The sequence below is a fragment of the Chiloscyllium punctatum genome, chromosome 36 (genome assembly GCF_047496795.1).
Source record: "Chiloscyllium punctatum isolate Juve2018m chromosome 36, sChiPun1.3, whole genome shotgun sequence".
Taxonomy (NCBI): Eukaryota; Metazoa; Chordata; class Chondrichthyes; order Orectolobiformes; family Hemiscylliidae; genus Chiloscyllium; species Chiloscyllium punctatum.
The window spans coordinates 67,876,564-67,895,964 of record NC_092774.1 but is presented as its reverse complement, the minus strand read 5'-3'; the positions used below and the strand labels follow the sequence as shown (position 1 = coordinate 67,895,964).

Sequence of the window (19,401 nt, the reverse complement as noted above, 5' to 3'; positions counted from 1 at the left end):
TAAAAAAAGCCCATCTGATCTTCTTTCACAATACAGAACAACACCTTTTCCAACCTCAGGGCCAGCGTCTTGGGTAGAATTTTAAAATCTACATTCAACAGTGAAATGGGTCTGTATGAAGCACATTCTTCGGGCTCTTTCCCCTTCTTTAAAATGAGGGAGATATTAGCCTCCCTAAGAGAGGGCGGAAGATAATCCTGTGCATATGAATAGCTATATATCCCCAGAGGTAGCTCCACCAACACATTTATGAATTCCTCATAGAATTCACTTGGGAATCCATGTGATCCCAGTGCTTGCCACCTTGGAGATGCTCTATTGCTTCCTACACCCCCTGTATTGTCATAGGCCCATTCAACGGAAACCTGTTACGCGTTTATGCTAGGGAGGTGCAGGATCTCAAAAAAGGCCTGCATTCTCGCTGTACTGTGTTCATCTCCCTCTGACTGATATAACTCTGCAAAGTATTCCCTCAATCTAACATTAATCTTCTTTAACTCACGGGCAACTGTGCCAGCCTTCTCTCTGACATAATAGATTGAGAAGCATTTTTCTTTCTAGCGAGATATCTACATGGCTTATCTCCAAATTCAAACAATCTTTGTTGCGCAAAGCAGACCTTTATTTCCCAGTGTGTGCAATGAGTTGGGAGCAGTCCAGAGAGCTGCAGCTTGACCAGTGAAGGCCTATTATAATATGCTTCCTCAGCTTTCTGCAGACGGGTCTCCAACATCTGTTGTTGCTCCTTCCTCTGCGTCCTTCTAATTGTTGAATAAAAATTAATCAGGCCTCATAAATATGCCTTACTGACCTCCTACAGTATTTCCGAATTACTGGCCGTACCCGAGTTGATATCCCAGAAGGCTCTGAACTCTTGTGATGTACTCACAAATTTGCTATCCCTTAACAGGAATGGGTCCATGCACCAGTGCTGTGCATCCATTCCACCACTCTTGACTTTACCATCTAAATACACTGGCACATGGTCCGAGACAGCTATATTGCCAATTTCACAAGCCAATGTTCTGTCCAAGTAATCCAATGGCATTAAAAAGTGTCAGTTCCCATGTGGTACTTGTGTGGGTTGGAAGAGAAAGTAAAGTCTATTCCATTAGGGTGGAGATGCCTCCTCACATCCACTAATCCCTACTCCTCGCACATGTCCACCAACTGCTTAGATTGTGCGGGTGTACCTGCCTGGCCCCTTGGCACCCTGTCTACCTCGGGATCTATTAGGCGATTAAAATCCTCTCCAATGACCATGTGGCGTACCCCAAGACTCATTAATTTTGCAACTGCATCAATTAGAAATTTAAGAGGGTGCACCGGGGGGACCATACACATTCAGGATGCCATACTCTTCTTCATGCATTAGAGCTTTAAGAATGACGGACAGTCCATCTTTGTCCTTAATTTGCTCAATTACCTGGAAAGGGAGGTTCCCTCTTACCAGTATAGCCACTCCTCTACACTTGGAGCTAAAGGAGGAGAAGAATACCCTATCATAACCTCCTTGCTGCAGTTTCAGATGTTCCTTATCAGTTAAATGTGTCCACCCTTTCCTTCCTGAGGCTTGACAGCACCTTCTTTCTTTTTAGTGGGGGAATGGCTCCCTTTTACATTCCAGGTGCACCACCTGAACGAATCAGTAGCCATGGCCATCCAGGGCAGCCCGTGGTTTCCCAAGAGGAGGAAGCTTATCCGAAATGCAGTGAGCAACAAAGACATTAACTCTATAAAGTCTAAAAACTGCTCCTATTAAAAACTACAATAAATAAAAATCTAACCACCAAAATATAACTTAAGCAAACACTCAAATAAGCCCCAATTATGTCGAGATCTCTTCCCCCCCCCCACCCCAAGCCCCACCATTGCCACCATCCTGGCTCCTTCCCACTGAGGATGAGCCCCAAACGCCATGCAATTCACAGATTGAAAAAAACATGTTATTTACATTCTGAGAGTTAACAATGGTTACCCATCTCCCCGCACCCCTTCTCCATACATCTTAAGCACAGGTATAGCCACCCACAATCCAAAAACAAAAGGACAGCAGTAAAAAAAAGGCCCCAGACAATACGTAACTGACCAATATACTAAATAATTCCAGTTTTTTGTCAGGGCAGTACGTATAAAGCCGAGAACCACAAAAAGGGGCAAAAAAGTAGCATTGTCTGTAATGATGTCCCTCCCGCCTTCACCCCGACTCGATTTCTTTAATTCAGAGAATTCGCAAAGTCCATCGCCTTTTCTGCTGAATCAAAATTATATACTGTCCCTCCATGAGTGAAACGCAATACGGTCAGGGACCTCAAGGAATATTGTATATTCAGATTCCTTAATTTTCTCTTAACTTCATCAAATGCCCTTTTCTTAATCCAGGCTCCTGAGAAGTCCTGAAAATATATTATTCTTGAGCCTTTGTGCATTAAAGTCTGTGGACCTCTTCCCAGTCTTCTTGCTGTTTCAATCACTAACTGTTTGAACTTTGTAATGCAGGAGGCGCACTAGGACCACGCGGGTCTGCGGGTCCGACCTGGACCTGCACATTTCCATCCGGTGGGCCCGCCCCACACTCAACAGGCCCGACTCCGACTCCAGCCCCAGGAATCCAATAAGGTCTTTGCCTTCATCGCATTCCGGAAGACCCACGAGCTGGAAGATTTTTCTTCTATTTTTGTTTTCCAGGTCGTCCACTTGCTCCTGAAGGACCCGAATCTGGTCTTCTTGCGTTTGGTTCCTTCCTCCTGAGACCTCCGGCACGGTCTCCGATGCCACAGTCCTCTCTTCCGGTGCCTATTCTCTTTGGGCCAACATTTGAATTTCCTGTTTATGCTTTTCCAGCGTGGCAGATAGTGGTTCCACCGCTGCTTCAATCTTTTCTCAGAGTTTGGCAAACTCCAAGAGTAACTGCTGCTGCCCCATTAAATCCAAATGGTCTGCCCTTGGAGTTTGAACATTGGCTCAAGGCACCCCCGATGCAGTAGGGGAGTGCCCTGCTTGCTGCATCCCTGTCGGCCCCTTTCCTTCGTTTGCTTTCATTCTGGTCCTAAAGCTGTCAAACCACAATTATAGCAGCTCCAGACGTTCAGTAAGTTCATGTTAGCAATTCTTTTCTCCTACAGATGGTTAATGAGGTGGGGGGAGGGGTAAAAGTCCACCTTGCTGGGGGTATTGCACAGAGCCCACCACAGCAGACCACTTAAACCACCGCCATCTTGGATTTCCAAGAAAATGGTTTTAAGACCAGTACAGAACAGCTACAGGGTCATACAGCACAGAAACAGACCCTTCGGTCCAACTCGTCTATGCTGACTATATTCTCAAACCCAACCAGTCCCATCTGCCAGTGATTTGCCCATATACCTCTGAAACTTTCCTATTCATGTACTTTTCCAAATGTCTTTTAAACATTATCACTGTACATGCATCCACTTTCCTCTGGACACCCATTCCACACCCAAACCACTCTCTGTGAGAAAAAAATGGAGCTCTTCATGTCTTTTTAAAATCTTTCTCTTCTCCCCTTCAAACTTTGCTCCCTAATCTTGAATGCCCCACCGTAGAGAAAGGACACCTGCCTTTCACCTCATCTGTAACCCTCATGATGTTATAATCGTCTTTCAGGTCAGCTCTCAATCTCCTCTGCTCCAGTGAAAGAAATCCTAATCTATCCACCTGGCTGTAGGTATATTCATATCCACTTATGATCTGTTCAATGCTGGTGCCGGCTCAAATGGCCAACTCCTGCTCCCAATTCTCTCACTCTGTGTCCAGGACAGCATTGGGAGATTGGGAAAGGGGAGGGATAGATATCATGTTTGTTTGTATTTTTAAAATGCACTTGATTCCCACAAATAAAATTAACAGATACAAGTACAACACATGTAGTATTCCTCATTGCACCTTCAAGGTTTTGTGTCCTCTTCTTCCGTGTTGGCTCCAGCACATTCGGCTTCTTCCCCTCCCCCCCCCCCCCACCCCATCCCCGCCCTGAGCCGTTGATGCTTTCATTGTTTATAAAATCAAGAGAGGGATGGATGGGGTAAATAGACAAGGTCTTTTCTCTGGGAGTGTAGAACTATAGAGTAATAGGTTTAGGGTGAGGTGGCCCGACGAGGGTGCAAGGGATTTAAAAGGAACCGAAGGGGCAATTCATGCAGAAGATGGCGCGTGTAAGGAAAGAGCTGCCAGAGGAAGTAGTAGATGCTGGTATAATTATGACAGATTGAAAAGGCATCTGGATAGGTTTATGAATAGGAAGGGTTTAGAGGGATATGGGCCAAATGCTGGCAAATGAGACCAGATTCGGTGAGGATATCTGGTCAGCACAGACCAGTTGGACCAAAGGACCTGTTTCTATGCTGTATATCTAGATGACGCTGGTTTGCCACGCCAGTCTGTTCAATTTCTCTCCGGTGTCATTGCCTTGATGTCTCATTCCAAAACTCCCCCACCCCCGTGGGGGCACGTTAACCATTTTGTGTCTGATTGGTTGTCAAGAAGCTGCATTGTAGGTTCATCCTGAATTTACACATTATATTTTTGCTTCCAAACATCAGACCTGCTCACTCTCAACAGTATCCCAATGTCGTGGAAGATATTAATTTTCAGGTGGAGGTATCCAAAATTCAAAGAGGTGTCAGTTGTGACTGTTTTGCTCTTCTGTCCCTGTCAGATCCTGAATCAGCACTTTGAGGAGAATTAGAATGGAGTGAGGAGAGAGAGAGAGAGAGAGAGAGAGAGAGAGAGAGAGAGAGAGAGAGAGAGAGAGAGAGAATGTTCTGCAGAAAGTAGAATTGCTTGTTCTGAATTTCTACCCTGGACCGACAGTGATGACTTTTGTAATCTCTTTTCAGAGTATTTGATCTGAAGATGAAGTTTCAAAATCAATAGATGAAAGGCTTATGCCTGAACCATTGACTCTCCTGCTCCCCAGATGCTGCCTGACCCATAGTTTTCGACTCTGATTCTCCAGCATTTGTGAGCCACTCAATCCATCGGGACTGCAACAATTTTCAACTATGATCCAATTGGTTCCTGTTTCAGTACGATTTCAGCATCAGTGGGACTGGAAGAGAGACCCTACTGTTACAGCAACGCACTGAGTGTGGAGCCTGAATCAGTTATCTAGCCTGGATAGAGGAATTCAAGGCAGGGAGGGGACATTCACGCGTTTGTCTGGAACTGTAGCTTCGGCCATGGAGAAACCATGGAAGTGTGGCGACTGCAGGAAAGGCTTCCTTGTCCCGTCTGCCCTGGTGACACATCGGCGCAGTCACACCAGGGAGAAGCCATGCTCCTGTCCTGAATGCGGGAAGGCCTTCAGTGATTCCTCTGCCCTGATGAGGCACCAGCGGGTGCACACAGGGGAGAGGCCCTTCAGCTGCCTCAAGTGTGAGAAGGCCTTCAATGATTCCTCTGCCCTGATGAGGCACCAGCGGGTGCACACAGGGGAGAGGCCCTTCCGCTGCCCCGATTGTGGGAAGGTGTTCACTCGCTCCTCCCACCTCGTGATTCACCGACGGGTCCATACCGGTGAGAAGCCCTTCCCCTGCCCCAAATGTGGGAAGGCCTTCAGCGATTCCTCTGACCTGCTGGCCCACCGGCTGGTCCACACTGGTGAGAGGCCATTCACCTGCTCTGTCTGCGGGAAGTGCTTTACACGCTCTTCCGACCTGCTGAAGCACCGGCGGGTCCACACTGGGGAAAGGCCCTTCAGCTGCTCTGAGTGCGGGAAGGGCTTTACCCAGGCCTCCCACCTGCTGACACACCGGTGGGTCCACACTGGGGAGAGGCCGTTCACCTGCCTCGAGTGCGGGAAGGGCTTTGCTGTCTCCTCCACTCTACTGACGCACCAGCGGGTCCACACTGGGGAGAGGCCGTTTGCCTGCCCTGTATGTGGGCAGATGTTCACAATGTCCTGCAGCTTGAACAAGCACCAGCGGAGGCACCAATGTTCCCAACAATCCGATTCTGCCGGTAACACTGCTGAGGGTCATCCCCAGGACTGAACCTCCTGCCCTTTCTGATAGTGGGTGCAGTGGGAGCTGATAGGCTTTTTTTGTTTTCTACTGGGGGGTGCGGGGTTGGGAGTGGTGGTGGCTCATTGGTTAGCACTGCCGCCTCATAACACCAGGGACGCAGATTTCATCCTCAGGGTGACTGTCTGTGTGGAGTTTGCACATATTCCTCCCCTGCCCCACCCGCCCTGGCCACCAGTGTCTGTGTGCGTTTCCTCCGCGTGCTGCAGTGTCTTCCCAAAGTCCAAACATGCGCATATTTGGGTGAATTGGCCAAGCTAAATAGTCCCATAGTGTTCAGGAGTGTGTAGGTGTGGTGCATTAGTAAGGGGTAAGTGCAGAGTGATAGGATAGGAGAATGTGTCTGGGTGAGTTACTCTTCAAAGGGTCGCTCTGAGCTTGTTGGGCAGAAGGGCCCGTTTCCACACTGCAGGGATTCTATGATTCTGTGAACATTGCTTCCAGTGGGCGTTGCTGCTCATTGAGCCCAGGACCCGCACAATCCTAAGACCACAAGACCATTGGAGCAGAAGTTAGGCTATTTTGACCCATCGAATCTGCTCCACCATTTGTTAGAGACAAAATAAAAAACTGCAGATGCTGGAATCTAAAATAGACGAACAGGAGGCTGGGCACAACAGGAGTCAGCATTTCAGATAATATCCCTCAGGACTGAAGAAGGGTTCTACCCGAAACGTTGACATCTCCATCAGAAATGATTTATCAGGATGTTGTTAGAACAAGAGGGCATAGGTTTAGAGTGAGAGGGGAAAGATTTAAAAGGGACCTAAAGGGAAAACTTTTCATGCAGAGTGTGGTGCGTGTATGGAATAAGCTGCCAGAGGAAGTGGAGGAGGCTGGTTAGAATTACAGAATTTAAAAGACATTTGGTTGGGGACATGAATAGAAAGGGTTAGAGGGTTTTGGGCCAAGTGCTGGCAAATGGGACTAGATTAATTTAGAATATCTGGTCAGCATGGATGAGTTGGACTGAAGGATCTGTTTCCGCGCTGTACCTCTCTATGACTACCGGTCCTGATGTAAGTTTAGAATTGAGTAACTTTGAATAATTCAATCTTGTTAAATTCACCTCCGGGAAGATTTCAAATGAACCCCTCCAAGCGATATGATTTAACTACTCCGAGTTGGATAAAATATCCCATCAATTTCAACATGAATGCACAGTTGAAGAAGTCAGAAGTCACACAACCCCAGGTTACAGTCCAACAGGTTTATTTGAAATCCCAAGCTTTGGGAGCATTGCTCCTTCATCAGTGCTGCTCCTTCATCACTTCACCTGATGAAGGAACAGTGCTTCGAAAGCTCATGAGATCAAATCAATCTATTGGGATTGTGAGCTGGTGTTGTGTGACTTCTGACCTGTCCATCCCCAGCACCTCCACTTCAGAGTTGACAAATGAGATCAGATTTTATTCAGCATGATTTAGTGAGATATTCATCTGGATGTCCTTATGACTGAAACATCGATCCTCCTGCTCCTCGGGTGCTGCCTAACCTGCTGTGCTTTTCCAGCATCACACTCTCAACTCTGATCTCCAGCATTTTCAGTCCTCACTTCTTCCTGGTTCATGTGGAAACTCAACACTGTCAGAGTGACAGGAACACCAGTCATCGAGTACTATAGCACAGAGACAGGCCCTTCAGCCCAAACCGGTCCATGCTGACCAAAATGTTTGTCAACACTAACCTCATTTTCTTGCACTTGGCCCATATCCTTCTAAAGCTTTCCTATCCATGTATTTGTTGAAACACCTTTTCAATGTTAATGTACCTGCTTCAACCACTTCCACTGGTAGCTGTTTCCCCAGGCGAACTACACTCTGTAAATATTTTGCCCCACATCTTTTCTTCCATCTTTCTCCTCTCACCATAAAAACGCATCCTTGCTCTTGAAATCCTCCCCCTAAGGAAGACACAGCTACCATTAAGCCAACTCTATCCCTCATGGTTTGAAAATATTGCCTCTCAACCTCCTCTGCTCCAGTGGAAAAACATCCCAGCCTAAATTCTGATTAGATAATAATGGCAGTGATGATTTTGGCTGTGTGTGTCAAGGATCTCTCATTTCTAAGGCAATGCTGTGCCTCATAAGTTCACCTGATCTTTAAATAAATGGGGTGCCATTCGTTTTAAATGCCTATGTTTTCTGTGCAAAGTTGGTCCTGGTCAGGAAATAGGCAGTGGTGTCTTATATTCCCGTAGACTTCTTGTGACCGAGTTCATAAGCTCTGTTTTGAGATGTATGAGTAAGTCTTCAGAACAAAAAATTAATGCAGACTTTATTCATGTCTCATTATTAAAAACACTTTCTCCATTTACAGATGTGATTGAGAAGCTTCTCCCAATGAATCCTTGACTGATAACAGCATTTGTCAGGCTTTTGAAAGTCACTGCAGCTCTGTCACAGCACAGGAGAGGGCTCTTTCAGACAGAACGCATCATGCAGAAAATTCTCCCACATTAGTCGAGCAAAGTTGACATCTTTTTAAGACATTGTGAAACTTGAAAGGGTTCAGAAAAGGTTTCAAAGGATGTTGCCAGGGCTGCAAGGTTTGAGCTACAGGGAGAGGCTGAATACGCTGGTACTATTTTCCCTGAACCTTCAGAGTCAGCCAGAAACATCTGTTGAATCAGGAAACATCTCTTCCTACAGCAGCTTCAGACAGACTGCCTGCTAAAACCCAAACCAGGGGGAAAAAATGGGACAACTGCCCTTTCATTGTAGAAGTGTTTTAGAAAATAAAATGTCAAACCCTTTTCCCTGATTGTTGCCTTAGCCCGTATCTGTTAACCATTAGCGAAATCCTTAATCCTAGATGAATGAGAAGCTCTGCCTTTTACAACCCCTCCTGAAAATAAACCAACAACGTAATCTTCTTAAAGGAGCAGCATCATCACAACAGAAAGCACCTGAACTGTAACATTTGTATCAAAGGGCTGTACAGTTAGCAGGACAAGAAAACAGGTGTTCAATTTCACCAATCAATTTAAATCAGCCCCATTGGCTACCAAAAACTTATTAAATTTAAATCCTAAAGTTTTGACAACAGGACCAATCCTATCATAAAGCATTGGTGCTCTCAGTCAGCTGTGTATTAGAGAAAGTATCATTTAGAAAAATAGAGAAGGGGATTCCTGAGAGGAATCGGAGGAGGCAACCCCGTCAGAAGATGGCACAGAATATTCCGGAAGATACATAACCTGGTTGTAATCTGAGAGATTAAATTCTATTTTGTGTTATCTGAGTGGGACATGTATTGATTGGAACAGCATACCAGACGAATCTTGATTTATTCCAGAATACTCAGTAGTTAAGAAGAATTTATTCAGTTTGTTAATAGTTTCGATTATTTGTTCATCGTGAGAGTTGGTTAAATAAATTGCTGATTGTTGATTTTAAAGTGTCAGGGATTTACTTTTAACACTACAGTAGGTTACACCACTTCTCACACTGACTTTACAGATTAAAGGGCAATGTGCCACTCTTTGGAAGTTCCGGTTTGAGATCTTGGAGAGTTGGGGGGGTGGGTTCAGCCTTCGCTTTATAACAGTATTGATGACATTCTCTTGAATGCAATGGAGTCAATATTAATCCCAGCCTCATTGTGTGGTTGTGGGTGAATAACCTTAATTTGGCTCCTGACTCAGAAACCGCACAGAGAATCAACTGCTGAAACAATGATTTGCACTTTATTGCACGTAACAACCACAAATAAAACCTCTCAAGTTCATTCAGCTTCACCCCCCCCCAAACTTAGCTATCACCCAGTTGATGTCTAAATTTAACTGGGTTTCCACCGACAGTGCCCATCTCTGGAAGTGTCCAGGGGTTTGATGCAGTATTATTCTTCTAAGTACTGCTGCTGCTGTATCATTCTGGAGTTGAATTTTGGTGGTAGTTCCTCAATTTCAAATCTGTGGTGTGACTTTTTTTTAAGACTCTAACATCACCTCACATTGCTGGAGACCTCAGGTCTGTAGTTTACCTTCTTATCCTTGAGGGTTAGCTGTCTGTTTGAAACAGCCTGCCCTGCAATTAACCCCTCTATGTCAGGGCTTTCCTTCTACAGGCAGGATTAATTATCATTTTGTCACACCAGTATTAAATAACATTATCTTACCTGTCCCAAGAAACAACTTATTGTGTTGCCTCCTCCTTCCCAGGGATGGTTAACAAGCCATTTATACTATTTAATCTGCTCTGCCATTCAATCATGGCTGATATGTTTCTTAACCCCATTCTCCCTGTGACCTTTGAGCCCCTTGATACTCGAGAATGGGTGAATGGTGGAGCAGACTCAATGGCCTGAATGGCCTAATTTCACTTCCTGTGGTGTCACACTTTCGTTTCTTGCTCCAGAAAGTGTTATTGTTGACTCGTGAAGTTGGGGAAGTTCTGGAGTTTACAGGTGCATACCACGCTCCTCTCTGCCTCCTCCTCAGCCTTCAAGAAAAGGGAAGACCTTTTAGAACAGAGATAAGAAGAACTTCAGACAGAGAGTGGTGTATCTATGGAATTCACTGCCCCAGAAGGCTCTGGAGGCCAGATAATTGAATATATTTAAGATGGGATAACAAGGTTCTTGAGTATCAAGAGGATCAAAGGTTATGGGGAGATTGGGGTTGAGAAACTTATCAGCCATGGTTGAGCAGGCTCAATGGGCTGAATGGCATAATTTCTGCTCCTATAGTCTTATGATATGCTGATGTGTGGAGGGGTGAGGATGGGGGAAAAGAGATAAAGAGCGGAACACAATTAAGGTGAAGCTGGATACAGATACATAGGAAATACACGAATTGTACGATAAATTTCAGACCACTTTAAAGCACTAGCATACAGAGGGATCTGACCATATAGATCTCCAAAAGTGGCAACACAGGCGGGTAACGTGATCAAGAAGGCACACAGCACGTTTGCCTTGAATGTAAGAGTTGGCGAGTTATGTTAGAGCTATTTATTCCGGTCACATTCAGAATATTGCGTGCAGTTCTGGTTGCCACACTACCGGAAGGACATGGATACTGGCTATGGAGAAGGTTCACTAGGGCATTGCATGGTCTGGAGGTCTCATTACGAGAAGAGATGGGATAAACCTGGAGTATTTTCACTGTAAAGATGGAGGCGGAAGGATGACCTCAACAAAATGATGAGACACACAGATTGGCTGGACGGGGGCGGCATGGTGGCTCAATTATTAGCACTGATGCCTCAGAGCACCAGGGAAACTGGTTCGATTTCAGTCTCAGGTGACTGTCTGTGTGGAGTTTGCACATTCTCCCTGTGTCGATATGGCTTTCCTCCGGTTTCCTCTCACAATCCAAATGTGCAGGTTAGGATGCAGTGGCTATGCTAAATTACCCACTGCCCAGAGATTGGCAGGTTAAGTTGGATTGTCTATGCTTAAATTGCGCCACAGTGTTCAGGAATGTGAAAGTTAGGTACGTTATTCAGGGGTAATTGTCGACTATTAGGGATAGGGAAATGGGTCTGTGTGGATTATTCTATGGATGTTTGGTGTTGGGCCAGATAGTCGGTAAGATACTCAGAGGCTTCCCCCCAGGGTGGAAAAGTCAACTACAACAGGGCACAGGTTCAAGGTGAGAGGGGGACAGTCTGGGGGAGAATTGAAAGGGAAGATTTTTCACACAGTTGGATGGTGGATGCCTGGAATGCACTGCCAGTGGATGTAGTGGAAAGAGGCACTTTAGCAACACTTAAGGTGTATCTGGATAGACACATGAATGGGAGGTGAATACAGGGACTGAAACCAGGCATCAGCAATAAATAGAAGGTCTAAGTTAGGATTAAGAATTGGCACAGGCTTGGGCGGGGAGGGGGTAGGGGGTAAAGTGAACTTTCAAAAAGCAGGGGATACCTGTTTGCTGATGAAGGGGTGGGTGGACGCTCAGGTGGAGCATAAACACTGACAGAGGCCAATTGGATCGACTGTGCTGGAGACTCAATGGGACAGAGACAAATGTATCTATTTCAGATCTACCTGCAATTCAGCCGCTTCTGTGGACTGTTTCCGTAGGGAAGGTGCAATCCCAGGCTCAGAGAGCGTCAGCCCCCACTAGAAGTAAAGTGGGTGAGAGCGCGGCCAGTCAGCATAAAGGAACCCCTTACTCCTCCCACTTCACCCACTAAACAGGGTTCAAGATGTGACTCTCAGCAATGGTAACAGCAGAATCCAACCTGAATTCCTGTGCCATCTCACTTGTGAAGTTGCTGGTGTCTCCCCAAGTTGCATGACTGGGTGAAGCCCTTCCCACACACTGGACAGGTGAACGGCCGCTCCTTGGTGTGGATGCGCTGGCATTTGTGCAGGGTGGAGGAATCGCACAAGTCGTTGCTCCACACGGGACAGGTGAATGGCTTCTCCCCAGTGTGGATCCGCTGGTGCGGCAGCAGGTGGTGTGACTGGTGAAGCCCTGCCCACACATGGGGCAGATGAACGGGTTCTTGCTGGTGTGGACACACTGGTGGGCCAGGAGGGAGTGTAACTGAGTGAAGCCTTTCCTGCACTGAGTGCAGGTGAACAGCCGCTGCCTTGTGTGCAAACGCCGATGAATCTCCAGCGCAGATGGCGAAGGGAAACCATTCCCACACTCTCCACACTTCCACGGTTTCTCCATGGTGCAGGTGCCCTCATCTGTCTCAGACTTTAACAATCAGTTGAAAAGTCGCTCACGCTCACAGCCTGTGTGTGGTGTTACTGGTGAACCCTCTGATAATTGGAACACTCTCATTCAGACTGTAAAGCATGTTACAGTCACTACTCTGGTGTATGGGTATGTGAGACTCTGAGTTTCCTGTCACACTGACGTTTAAAACCTAACAAAGCAGACAGACCTTCTCCCCTTTGTTTTCAAGGCCATGAATATCCACGTCCTTGTGAATCAAGTGACTGTCAGACTTTGATGTGAGGCTTGGTCTGAGATTTCTGCCGCCAAATTCTTCTCTTGTAATATTCCTGTGAAGTGATTGCAAAGGTCATCACAGTCAGTCCATGATAGAAAATCTGAACGTAACTCTAGTTACTGTGGAACATTCTTTCCTCTCAATCCCAAAGATCTTTGTGTAGATCTATATGTAACTGTAAACCAACACGGTTATGGGGCAGACTGCATACCTCCACGAAGAGTTCATATGGACTCAAGTTGCTAAATGGACCTCTGTAGTGCAGTATTGACACTCTTACTGAAGATCTACAATATGCTGCAGTACGATATTACAAGCCCAGAAACAACTGCAAATCAGACAAGGTCTTTTCAGAAGTTGGACCATGAACTTCTGAAGCTGCTGCTGCTCTTCATCTCTCTCTGGATGAAGATTGATCTTCACCCAGACTGCAACTTCCTTCCTCTGTCCAAATATTTGTGAACACAGCCCTTTTTTTGAATATGGCATGTTTCCTGATCATCACAATTAAAGGGGGTCTTCCCCCGGATATGCAAAGGGGCGGTCAGTCAGGGGAGGGCAGGGTCCCATCTTGTGTTGTTGTGTGGAATCTGTGACAGCTGCAACAATTCATCCCAACTCCTGTACTCAGTGCTCTGACTGATGAAAGCAAGCATTTGGTATTTTATACTGAATGCCATGACTGATGAAGGCCAGTGTGCCAAACAATTTCTACCTGTGACTCCATTTTCAGAGAACTGTGAACCTGTACTCCAAGATCCCTCTGTTCCACTGCACTCCTTAAGGTCCTGCCATTCACCATGAAATTCCTACCTTGATTTGACTATACAAAATGTAAGACCTCACACTTATCTATATTAAACTCCATTTGCCATTAACCTTAAACCTATGCCCTCTAATTTTGGACTCCCCCACCCCAAGGGAAAAGACCTTGCCTATTTACCCTACCCATGCCCCTCATGATTTTATAAATGTCTTTAAAGTCACCCCTCAGCCTCCAAAGCTCCAGGAAAAATAGCCCCAGTCTATTCAGCCTCTTCCTGTAGCTCAACCCTCCAACCCTGGCAGCATCCTTGTCAATGTTTTCTGAACTCTTTCAAGTTTCACAACACCCTTCCTGTAGCAGAAAGCACAGAATTGCATGCAGTATTGCAACAATGATGGAACCAATGTCCTCTCTGAAGAGGATTTTAAAACAATATTTATAACTACAAGCAAATCAAGATAGTTGGGCATGACTTTCCCATAGCAGTTTGTTTTGGCTGTCCTTCATTAACCTATGCTTTATAATATATATGAAAATATTTTGAGGGATGGGATTGTTGCTAGCACGTCCAACATTTGCTCACCATCCCTCGTGGCCTTTGGACCGAGCAATTGGCTACATGCTAGAAGGCAGTTGAGTGTCAACCACATTGTAGTAGGTCTGGAGTCACATGATGTGAGCGTGTGCACACGTGTGTAGGGTTGTGAATGGTGGATTTCTCTCCCTAAAAGAACACTTTGACGACAATCAGTAATGACTGGACAAAAGCAACAGTTATGGCTGCATCTTTGAGGAGACTACAGTGTTACTGTTTTGAGTCCGGTGGCTCTTCAAAATTAGGCTGGATTCAAAACATTAACTGTTTTCTTTCCACAGATGCTGCCAGACCTGCTGTGTTTCCCCAGCAATTGTGCCTTTTGTTGCTGATCTCCAACATCTGCAATTCATTGTCTTAGCCAATAATGGTTTCCTAGTTGCCAGGACTGAGACAAACTCTCACTTCCAGATCTTTTTATTCATTGAAAATAAAGTCCACTAGCATCCATGATGGGATTTTAATTTTTGTTCTCAGAAGACAGATCTCTGGGCTACTTAACTAGTATCACTAGATCACAATCTTCCCTTCACTGACAGTGACAATCTTGTCCTGAATATTTTTCTTTCTTCATTCATGGAACGTGACACTTTGTCTCCCAAAAAAACCAAGTGCCAATTCAGAGGGCTGTTAAGAGTCAACCACATGACTTTGGATCAAGAGTGACACATTCACCAAACTGGGAAAGGACTGAAGATTTCCTTCCTTAAAAAAATGTTATTAGTGAACAAGATTGGTGATCTTATCAATTTTCTTAAGTACCAAAGCAGCGATAAGCTTTATATTCCAGATACATAAATTGATTTCAAATTGCATCGGGGCCATAGCAGCATCAATTTGAAACTCCAGATGTTAAATCCAGTAACAATACCCAAATGCCACCAACTCCCTATAATCTCGAGGCTTCCCAACACTGACTGGTCTCTAATTGCCAGTTGTATCCTTTTCCTCATTACTAATTACTATTCAATTCAGCCCATTGAGTTGACTCTGCCATTTATTCAGATCACGATTCTTCTGGTAAATATTTACTCCACTTTCCTGCCATTGTCCCATAATCCTCAATTCACTTACTGATTAAAAAAAACCAACTATCTCAGCCTTGAATGCAAATAACAACCCAGGCTCAACAGCCCTCTGTGGTATCAAGTTCCACAGATTTACTGCCCTCAGGAGAAATTCCTATCTGTCCTAAACATGCAATCTCTTATTTGGAGGTTACTTCCTCTGGTCCCAACTCACCCACTTTTCCACATCTAGCCTGTCAAGTCTCCTCAGAATCTTGTACGTGACAATAAGGTTACCTCTAATTCTTCGAACTTCTAATAAGCACAGGCCCAACCTATTCAGTTCTCCTCTTAAGACATTCTTTCCATCCCTGGTATCATCATGGTGAACTTCCTCTGGACTGCCTCCAATACCAATATATCCTTCCTCAGGTAAAGGGCCCTAAACTGTTCACAGTATTCAGTTGTGGCCTGACTAATGCCTTACATAGGTTCACTATAACCTTCCTACATTTATACTCTATTGAAAAGGCCAACCTCCCATTTGTCTCCCTATTACTCACTGAAATTGGATGAAGAGATTTGTGGACGTGATTCCAAATCCCTCTATTCTAAACTTTTCTCCATTTAATATTCAGTTCTTCACCTCCTGACAAACTGCATTACCTCATTTTCCCATCTGCCAAGCTTTCGCTCATTTGCTTAACCTGTCTATATCCCTCTCCAGATATCTAATGTCATCCTCACCACCTGCTTTCACATCAACTGTCTCTTCTGCAAACTTAGCAATAGTACATTCACTTTACTTATCCAAGTAATTCATATATATATTGTAAATAACGTTGGCCCCAGCGCTGATCCCTGTGGTACACCACTAGTTACAAGTAGCCATCCTGAACATGCCCCGGTGGTAGTTAGCCAATCCTCTATCCCTGCTAACATACAGCCTCCAACACCTTGGGCTCTTTGATTATTTCATGAGATGTGAATATCATTGACCGTGCCAACAACTCTTCCCAAACTGACCTTGAAAAGGTGGTGCTGAGCTGCCTCTTAAATTGCTTCACAAATATGATGTGGATTGCAACAATGTTCAGGAGTGAGTTCCACCATTTTGGTCAATAACAAAGAAACAATGCGATATATATGTTGCAGTCGGAATCCTGTGTTCACACTTGTCTGTTCTTGGTGGTTGAGGTCATGACTTGGAAGGTGGTTTTGAAGAACCACCACTCATGCAATCAAGCCAGACTGAGAGATTGTGGCCCCAGACTCTGCCATTTGATTTTCCTCATCAATCTACATTCTTTCCAGCCATGTTTCAGTCTCAAACTGCCACGCAATGCCTTCTGTTATGGCTTAAAGGTAAGAATACACAAGATAATCAATCGTATTTAGGGTTGTATAAATCTTAACCTGCCAGAATTATTTTCTTAGACTTTAATTAGACTTTAATTGGCTGCATGAAATGGTTTGTTGGTCAGACTTGAATCATCATGCTCAAAGGAGACAATGCCAATAATATCATTAAACTCCTCTTTTTGTGAAAAAAGGACAAGCTCTTGATTTATTTTTACAACTTACTGGTATTCACACCTGCACATTCAATGTCAAACTCAGACATCACAAATGAAATTACACCATTAATTTTGTTTTACAACAATTCAACAGATTAATTAATAATACACAGTGAATACCAAGTCTGATTAATATGAAATTAAATTTGACCAAATAAAATGTAAAATCAAGATGTGCGATAATAAATGGGGGAAGGGCAGAAGGTAAGAAATGCAGCATCACAGAAGGTGCTCCTCCAGGGAGTGTATTTTACCAACTACAACTGCTCAATATAAACAAACACTCTGACCTGATCCTCCGGTTTTAATGTAAACCATAGCCCCATACAGTAGGTACCATTTAAATAAGTTAATAGATACAAGCCTTGAGCAAATCCAGCCTCCAGCCGGACCCCCCGCTTCTTGGAGCTCGGACCTTCCTCCAGCTCCGGGGGGTTGTTGAGCTCCTGGGCTCCGGCCGCCGCCGAAGAAGCCGCGGGCGCCGGCTCTCTCTCCTCCACCGCCGACATTTTTAATTTGTTTTCTCGTTCACCCGGTAACCGTCACCTCCCCCTTCCCGGGCCCCGGAAATTATACAAAAATAAACAATAAACCCCACCGGGGACTGTCTCCTTTTCTTCACAACTTTTGTTTGAAAAGTTCCGGCTTTAATTTGAAATGTATTTTAAAGGTATTTTCTGAGGTAAACGATGCCTGTCTGCCCCCCTCCCTCCGTCAGAAACCGCCCGCTGAGTCGATGAGAAAACCGCAGCCTCGCGCCGCCATCTTTGTTTTTCTTCTTCTTTCCGTCTCCTCCTTCAGTGACGCGCGTCATCCGCGCTCCCTCCAATCAGAGCGCACCTTACTCCACCTGACCAATGGCGGCCGGCTTTGCAGTCAAAATGAATGCCACAACCCGGAATGTCGCTCTCTGATTCGTCCGCACCGACCGCAGCCTTTGGGATTGGTGGAAAGGTTCGCAGGCCCTTCACTGTCCCCGCCCCTTTACTACAATGGGCTCGAGGGGTTCAGGAGGAAGGTGTTCTCACTCATTCATTCAACAGGAGATGGACTCAATTTACTGTAATGGGCTGTGGGGGTACAGTGCTCATGTCTCATGTTGAGGAGGAAGGTGTTTCCTCTCATTCAACAGAAGAGGACCTATTTACTACAGAGGTTTTTTTGTGATGCAGCTGTAGTCTCCCATAGAGCCCTGAGGCTCAGGTTTAAATCCCACTGCTCCAGTGTGTGTAATAACATACTCAATTTTTTTCAGTCATAAATCACACAACTATAGTCCAACACGTCTATTTGAAATCGCACGCGCTTGGAGCGTACCCTCTTCATCAGGTGAAGACATGGAAAACAAAACGTGCAGGAAAGAGAATTCAGATAAACGATCAGCCATGGATGGTGATGAAAGACAGAGCATCTCAACAGTCAATTACCTATTCCCATTCCTATTTCTGATCTTCTTCATACATGACAAGTTGAAAATTTTCCAAACATTAATTTTATTTCCATGGTTTAAAAATGAATATTTAAGAATGGTCAGTTTATTCTTTCTCACTTGAGCACATTGTGACCCACAACTATTTCGATCCCACTGTTAATATCATAGCCCCTCTCATGAGATATCAGAGGAACAATTCATAAACAAAATTTGACACTGAGTCACTCGGGTAGACACTTGAACAGAGAAAGCACCCGACAGATATTGGGAATCTAAAGGTTATTGAAGTGAAATGTTAAGACGAGCAGGTGAACACCCCCAATAAGGGAACTCACCTGCCTGACCTCATTATAATCACCACAGTATCCAGTGCTACTCTTCACCGAACATGGATTACTTTCCTTTTCAGTTTAATGATCCAACTATCTTTTGAATGCCATAATTGAATCTGACTCCAACACTCTCTCTCGCAGACCATTCCAAAGGTCGAAGATTTTCAATCATTAATGAAATATGTTCTGGATCTCTCCCAAAACACAATTCATATGGATCGTCCTTCAAATTATTTGCAGTAAATTCTTCACATGGACAAATTTGCAGCTTAGAGCATTTGTTTAAATTTCATATCATATTGAGGTGGCACAGTGCTTGGCATTGCTACCTCACAGCACTAGGGACCCAGGTTCAATTCCAGCCTCCAGGTGAGTGTCTGTGTGGAGCTTGCATGTTCTCCCTGTCTGCATGGGTTTCCTTCCACAGTCCAAAGATGTGCAGGTTGGGTGGATTGACCATGCAAAATTGCTCTGTGATGTGTAGGTTATGTGGCTTAGTCATACTAAATGCAGGAGAACGGGATGATCCTGGGTGGGATGGTCTATTTTATGATCTCAGTCTGATTTCTTGCACATGCTACTTTCTCAAAGGGACATTTTCCTGTCATGTTCAGTACTGCAGTCTCTATACTTTCATACATACCTCGAAATTAGGTTGGAATGAAATCCCCCCATTTCACTGTATTTTAGCTACCATTCCCACCCCACCCCTTCCATTCCTGATTT

General features: G+C 44.9%; 3 protein-coding genes and 1 long non-coding RNA gene across 4 annotated transcripts in view; 2 read left to right on the top strand and 2 right to left on the bottom strand.

Annotated features, from left to right (window-relative positions):
• The window catches only part of LOC140460630 (uncharacterized), a 569,010-nt gene that overhangs the window by 142,804 nt on the left and 406,805 nt on the right, over positions 1–19,401 (top strand). The window lies entirely within an intron of this gene.
• The window catches only part of LOC140460632 (uncharacterized), a 1,198,404-nt gene that overhangs the window by 973,923 nt on the left and 205,080 nt on the right, over positions 1–19,401 (bottom strand). The gene's annotated exons all lie outside the window — the stretch shown is intronic.
• Positions 4,956–6,014, top strand: LOC140461048 (uncharacterized). Its single transcript, XM_072555832.1, has one exon. It carries the CDS (start codon positions 5,202–5,204, stop codon positions 6,012–6,014), a length of 813 nt encoding a protein of 270 aa, XP_072411933.1. The 5' UTR covers positions 4,956–5,201.
• LOC140460634 (uncharacterized) lies at positions 8,307–17,777 on the bottom strand. The gene is made up of 2 exons (XR_011954253.1): positions 17,276–17,777; positions 8,307–13,018 (listed from the first exon to the last, which is right to left on the bottom strand). It is a non-coding gene; the product is annotated as an uncharacterized lncRNA (long non-coding RNA).

Bases quoted from the DNA above. Each gene is read 5' to 3' on its own strand.
- LOC140461048 (XM_072555832.1), top strand. From the start codon at position 5,202: ATGGAGAAACCATGGAAGTGTGGCGACTGCAGGAAAGGCTTCCTTGTC.